This window comes from Dendropsophus ebraccatus, unplaced genomic scaffold (assembly GCF_027789765.1).
Source record: "Dendropsophus ebraccatus isolate aDenEbr1 unplaced genomic scaffold, aDenEbr1.pat pat_scaffold_1529_ctg1, whole genome shotgun sequence".
Lineage (NCBI taxonomy): Eukaryota > Metazoa > Chordata > Amphibia > Anura > Hylidae > Dendropsophus > Dendropsophus ebraccatus.
Genome location: NW_027208951.1, coordinates 24,038 through 31,134, shown reverse-complemented (window position 1 = coordinate 31,134; position 7,097 = coordinate 24,038). Strand labels below are relative to the sequence as shown.

At 44.2% G+C, this 7,097-nt stretch overlaps 1 protein-coding gene across 1 annotated transcript; it reads left to right on the top strand.

Moving 5' to 3' along the window:
• The first annotated feature begins 854 nt into the window (after positions 1–854).
• Positions 855–3,359, top strand: LOC138775318 (kinase D-interacting substrate of 220 kDa-like). Its single transcript, XM_069955908.1, has 5 exons — positions 855–1,145; positions 1,603–1,701; positions 2,048–2,281; positions 2,521–2,949; positions 3,027–3,359. The coding sequence occupies exons 1-5, from the start codon at positions 921–923 to the stop codon at positions 3,357–3,359; spliced, it is 1,320 nt and encodes a 439-aa protein (XP_069812009.1). The 5' UTR covers positions 855–920.
• The last annotated feature ends 3,738 nt before the right edge of the window (positions 3,360–7,097 follow it).

Genomic DNA, 7,097 nt, shown 5'->3' with positions numbered 1-7,097 from the left:
AGTACTTATCAGCTGCTGTATGTCCCGCAGGAAGTGGTATATCCTTTCTAGTCTGACATAGGTCTCTATAATGACACCTCTGTCCAGATCAGAAGCAAATCCTCAGAGAAAACCTCTACTGCTCTGGACAGTTCCTGTCTCGGACAGAGGTGGCAGCAGAGAGCACTGTGTCATACTGGGAAGAATGTACCACGTCCTGCAGGATACGCAGCAGCTGATAAGTACTGGAAGACGTAAATTACAAACCTATATAACTTTCTGAAACCAGTTGATTTTGAAAGAAAAAGGTTTTTGCCGGAGTGCCCCTTTAAGAAGCACTGCTATAAATCATCATTTATCAGCCGCATGTCTCCCTGTGTAAAAAGGAGATGCGCAGCTGATAACAATGTATTTAATGGCTTCACGAATGATGCAGGGATCATGCATGCGTCCGTAATCTCCAAGTGCAGATACATATAATGCCTATGTAATATAAATCATGAGGTTATCCTGTAGTTATCTAGATTAGCAGGGTAATTCACGTATCATCACGTATTAACACCATCTAATGTCTCACCGCATCTCATGTGTTGGAGTGCATTCTATAACTACTGTATATCTCTAGAGCAGGGATGGGAACCTTCAGCCCTCTGGCTGTTGCAAAACTACAATCCCATCATGCCTAGACAGCCAGAGCTTTAGCTTTGGCTGTCCAGGCATGATGGAAATTGTAGTTTTGCAACAGTTGGGGGGCCATAGGTCCCTCATCCCTGCTCTAGAGTGTCCACTAATGTAGCATACTCTATTGGGCCGATGTGAGATGACTATAATAAGGCCAAATTCCCATTGTTCTGCAGAACCTAACTTGCATCATTGTAGATTCCTATGATAAACCAAGCTGACACAGACATCTATTTTAGCTGGAGCCTGCTCTGAATGTCATGTTCGGTGTGTACAGAGCAGGCAGATCTGCAGGGACTATTACAAGTAACTTGTTGCCAGCCCTAAACCATTTTGTCCTCTTACAGGTTGCAGGCAGCAATGTTGTCGGACCGCACAGTTCTGCCCTGGGAGCCATGAACGTTGATGCTGTGTGTGAAAAACTCAAGCAAATTGACGGTATTGACCAGAGCATGTTGGCTCAGTACACCGCAACCATCCGCAAGGTAGGTGAAGTCTATATACTGCTGGGTAATCCATTCAAGAGATGACAGGACTTGCGTTTTCACACATCGGCTGATTGGGCCATTCTGACCTGCTCTAAAGTCATTGGGGAGATTTATCAAACATGGTGTAAAGTAGGACTGGCTCAGTTGCCCCTAGCAACCAATCAGATTCCGCCTTTCATTTTCCAAAGAGTCTGTGAGGAATGAAAAGTGGAATCTGGTTGCTAGGGGCAACTGAGCCAGTTTCACTTTACACCATGTTTGATAAATCTTCCCCATTGTCACGTCTTCCCGTGTAATTGTGGTTGTGTAGCTGACAGTTGACTGCAGGAAAGACAACTGATCGAGCGCTGTAAACAATCGGCGATCAGTGCTCAAATACAGGCCGTCCAATGCGGTGTTATGGGTGGCATGCCAGTATGTCTGCTGTGATTTATTTTTAAAATTTTTATCCTAGGCAAACATCAATGGACGTGTCCTGGCACAGTGCAGCATGGAGGAGCTGAAGAAAGAGATGAGCATGAACTTTGGTGACTGGCACCTATTTAAGAGCGCGGTAAGGATGGCTATGACATATACCGTCACACATCCAGTGACTGAGCTGCAATGCCAAATACAAACTGGGGGCAACTGGGTGTCGCTGTTTCTGGAGGAAAGCAGATATGTTCTTTTATTCCCAGATAAACCCTTTAAGTATTTAAAAGATTGAAATAAGTGTAAGAAAATGATTTGGCCTTCATTGTCCTAAATAGATCAGGAAACAAGTGTCTTCTGTTTCACAATCCTTCACAAGGTTGTGTGGAAGACTGGTGTGCGAGTCACATAAGTGTGAAGATTCGGGTTGGAGAGGCGTTTGCTCCTTGTAGAATAATTATACTAATGCCGTCCTTCTCTTGTAAAAGGTTCAAGAAATGAGAAACTCTGAAGTGCCGCAGATACATCCTGAAGAAGCCCGAATGCCGGAGCCGGTCAGAAACGTAGGAGCTCACAGTGACATGGGCCGGCGTACAGTGCCAAATCCAGACATGCCCCACACTGACCTTGCCAACCAGAACTATGATTTTGGCTTCAGTTTTGAGGAACTTAACACACTTGGTTTTGAAGAGGCTCCGCGAATTAACGGCATGAACTGGCAGGTATGAGATACTGAGGGGTATATCCTATAAACCATGGTATGGACTACTGTAACCAACCAAAGGATTTACCTGTGTAGCCTTCACATGCAAAATGGCAGCTGATATCTGAAGGTGTAGTTTTACTACATTTACCTCATTAGCAATATATTCCTATTATTTCCAGCCTAATCCTGTTATGGATTATACAAATAAGACACTGGTTTTGTACTAATGTTTGTTTTAACACATTCTTTTTTCAGGGAAGGGCACCTAGGACTCCAAGCTTATCCAGTCTTAATTCCCAAGAGTCCAGCAATGAGATATCGAGGCTGACTGACAAAGTTCAGGCAGAATACAGAGATGCCTACAGAGAGTACATCGCCCAGATGGCTCAGATAGAAGGGGCAGTGGCATCGACCACAGTAAGTGGCAGATCTTCTCCAATGAGCTCCAGTGCCTACTTCATTGGGCAGAGTACATCTGTCAGCTCCTTGCACTCTTCCTCGGAGCAAGACAAAGCGAAAGACACAGACCCGAAGCAAGAAGATGGAAGGAAGCCTTTCATGTTGAAGAGAAATGATGTGGTTGATTATACATCCTCAACCGTGTCCACCACAGATGCTTCTCCTTGGATCCAATCACTGAAGAAGATGAAAAGTCTGATCAGTCTGGTTCCAAACTGCTTCCTGGTAAGAAAAGTGCCGAGAGATCCAGCCTCTTCCAAGCACCAGATATAAAGCTTAAAGGAAGTGGCCTGCGCTATCAGAAGCTCCCAAGTGATGAAGATGAGTCTGGGCCAGAGGAATCCGATAATACTCCTCTTCTTAAAGATGGCAAAAAGCCAGATGCAACTACAGACAAGAAAGTGACTGACCATGGAGCGGAGCCTGTGAGAACATTCATTAAGGCCAAGGAGTATCTATCTGATGCTATCCTCGACAAGAAAGATTCCTCTGACTCTGGCGTCAGGTCCAATGAAAGTTCCCCCAATCATTCGCTCAACAACGAGGCTACGGATGACTCGCAACTGGAAAAGCCAACCTCATTGAGCTGGAGGATGATCGCTTGCGAAGTAAGCGGGGAATACCCAATAGTCTGAGTGGCCTTCAGGACCCCACCATAGCACGCATGTCAATCTGCTCCGAAGACAAGAAAAGCCCATCGGAGAGCAGTCTTATAGCCAGCAGTCCCGAGGAAAACTGGCCAACTGGCCCAAAGGGCTTCAACCTGAATCGCACTCCCAGTACCGTGACCCTCAACAACAACACCGGGAACCAAAACTTCGATGAAACGGCAGAAGCAAAAGGAGAGTCTCCGATCATTGTGGTCCCAGGGTCCAGCCCAGTACACAACGAAAACCTGAAGCGAATGACCCACAAGAGAGGTCAACGTTCAGGGTACAGCCGGCTGGCTAAAGATGCCTCAGAGCTGCACACAGTCGCCTCCTCTGACACCGCTGGCTTTGCAGAAGAGCGAGAGAGTATCCTTTAAACTAGTAGTCTCCATCTGTTCAGCCTGTCCATGTGCTCATTCCATCCTTTTTCCACATCCTTTTCATCATCCGCCCCTAAAAGCCTCCAACAGATTGTGGTCCTTAACATTGTTTCTTAAAATGACCTGGAAAATATTTAAGTGCAAAAACCAGCAAGTAACGTAATAAAGAGCACAGAGTCCATCCTCATCGGCTGTAGTCCCGACACTGCCAATGTTTTCTTATGAGAAGAGAAGATCTGGTTTCGATCTCGTCCTACTTAAAGGGACACTATCACTTTATCATTCTCTTTGTCCACCACATTGGGGTATTCATTCACCATACATGTAATTTGTCTTCATGAAATCCATTTGCTCGCTCTATTACGTTGGTTTATGGATTGGGAAGGGGGGAGTAGCCACTCGTCTCTAAACAGGACTATCACGTGGACTTGGCTCTTGTCATGTTTTTTTGATGGTGGAACAGGACATTGTTATTGCAACGTAATGTTCTCAGTTATTAGAATTCATGGAGCCTTTGAGGGAACCATATAAGTGATAAAAACAGGGCACTGACATACAAACCACCATATAGTATGAGCAGAACATTAGCCCTAAGGACATTGGAGAATTGCAGCCCTGACTCCCAGTAGGCCGAGGGTTGCTGTAAAAAAAATATATATTTTAGCACCTTGGAGATGTAGATGTCATTGCTGCCATGTTTTAATTTATTGATGGTGTCCCTTCAAGACTGCAAGACGTTCATTATGTGCTGTTATGTTTTATTATTGTGTTACATTCATATAGAAGTAACTAGGGTTGGATATACTGTCCATACAACCGTATTACAGTGTCTGAAAGCTTTAGTTGCACAGTTTATTGTATTCCTTGTAGAAGTCTTCGCACGCAGGTGCATGTATAGGGCAGATGGCCATACCAATCAAAGGGTAAAGAACATTGGCTAAATGACCTTTTGGGCCCCATGCACGCTGTTATATTAAGGGCTTTGTTATAGGGCATCCTTGGATGTGTATGGGGCCGTGCTGTGACTGCATATGTTGTGGGTATATACAGAAAAACACTATATACTACCAAGGATATAATGATAATATAGGTAAGACAAGAGGCCCATACCATAGTAGTAGTGGTAATACACTCTAAATGAAAGTAGCTTTCACACGCTTAAGGGCAGTGGTCTCTAAGCTGTAGCTCTCCAGCAGTAGCAGGACTACAACTCTCAGCATGCTGGGAGATAGCTGAACAGCCACAGGTTGGAGACCACTGTTATAGGATATAGGAATGCTCTTCGCCTATCAACACATATGTAGATGTTCACAGTACATCCTTTTGTCCAATGTACCAGGATGTGAAGAATTCTACAAGACCACTTTCATGCTTCGTCCCTCTGATCTGCCATTCTTCTTCATTGTTGATCTGTGTTGTATTTGCCTTGGTTCTACATATTTTCCAGGGTCTACGGTACAGGGTATAGGTACACTGTTCATCATGTGTAGCCTGTAACTGTTTAGAAATGACTCTATGTGCCATAACAGTAGTGACTGTACACGCCGTAAAGTGTTTGTGGTGCATTCATACAGTATAGTCTGTAACCGGACTGCATGTTCTAGATGTCTTCATCTGATGAGTCGGGACCCTGTATCTCTTCTTGGCCTGTGTTCTTCTAGTTATGTGTGTTGTGGTTCTCTTTGGATGTGATACACGTTAAGTCGATGTATAGACTAATCTGGCAGAACATTAAACCAAGGTAGATGTCTCTATGGTGCCCATAAACATTATATGACCATCTCCCATTGTGACTGATCAGGAGATCTGCTCCTGGCCAGATATTCTTTTAAGGGTCCAGCTTCTGCCACAACTCTTCGGATGCATGCAGCAAAACGTATTGGATGTTTGTCCCTCGTGTAGCTGTAACGTTTGACATCGCTCTCTATTGGCCATTGCTTGCTATGGTGTCATATTGATGTACAATGCTCCTGTGATGCAGTATCTGTGAGGGTCAATGATACATGGTCTACCAGACAAGCAGGCATATATATGACGTGCACTGCTAAAGATGAGACTTATTTGATGATGATATACATACAATATAGGCTTGTAATAGGCGTAAGGCCAGTCTGGTAGATATTCCCTCATTCGCTCATAGGATAGTCCTGATCTGGCTCTGTTAGGTCTTCTAAAATACTGGAAAGGCAGCATGAGTTAGAGGAGGAGATACAGAATTCAGGAATATAAAGTCTATATTATAGAGCAGGTGTTTAAACTTGCGCCCCACCAGCTGCTGCAGAACTACAATTCCCATCATGCCTGGACAACTAAAGCTTTGGCTATCCAGGCATGATGGGAATTGTAGTCTTACAACAGCTGTAGGGCTGCAAGTTTGACAACCTGTTTTACAGATGATTCGAATTAGCTGTATTAATGTTACGTGTGCCGATCCCCATGCCCACACTTGTTAGATAGCTTTTTGGCGGGGATGCAGGACTTGCTTTCTCCCTGACCTCTGGTTCTCACAGCTGTTGGAAAACTGAAGCTTCCAGCATGCTGAGACTTGTAGTTTTTACAGCATCTGGAGGGCCACAGGTTGGAGTATGCTGCTCCTGGAAGCATCATTAAAAACCACCCATCCCCGAGCTCTTCACCTCCTCCTCTACATCTGCTGAAGACGAAAAAAAAAAGTACTATTAAAAATTCATAAATTCCAGCCCATAAGGACATCACATGAATTCGTTCGCATCAGAATTTTGGAGAAATACTTTAAGGAGAGAGAAGGGGTGTATGTTTAGTGCCATGTTCCTTCAGCTATACTGCATCACGCCTATAGGGACACTGTCTGTCTATGGAGCTTGCATGGCTGTATTGTAAACTTTCTTATTAAAGTGATGTAAACGGTTTGATGTTGTGAAAAGTGGAAATAAACATCTGACGTGCGCTGCTGTAACTTCTGGTGTCTTTATTGTAGATTTTTAGTGTGACGTTACATTACACGCCTTTTTTTAGGCATCTCAGAATTTTCTTTTCTTTTTTCTTGTCCATTGGCTGATCGCTGGCCCTACTACACGTGGTGATATTGACCTTATTTGACAGATCATTGGCCCGTGTGATGGGGCTTTAGCCTGGACCGTTTTCTACATGAGAATGAAGCACATGTCCCATCTACCTAAAGACTGTCATTTACTCTCTGTTTGATGTAATGTGTACAGTGTAACGCCAGCTATACACATTAAAGGGGTTATCCAGCGCTGCAAAAACACGGCCACTTTTTTCCAGAGACAACACCACTCTTGTCTCCAGGTCAGGTGCGGTTTGCAATTAAGCTCCATTCACTTCAATGGAACTGAGCAGCAAA

Coding starts and splice junctions, on each gene's coding strand:
- LOC138775318 (XM_069955908.1), top strand. CDS start 921: ATGTTCGGTGTGTACAGAGCAGGCAGATCTGCAGGGACTATTACAAGT. Junction 1,146..1,602: donor ACACCGCAACCATCCGCAAG/GTAGGTGAAGTC, acceptor TTTTTATCCTAG/GCAAACATCAATGGACGTGT. Junction 1,702..2,047: donor GGCACCTATTTAAGAGCGCG/GTAAGGATGGCT, acceptor CTCTTGTAAAAG/GTTCAAGAAATGAGAAACTC.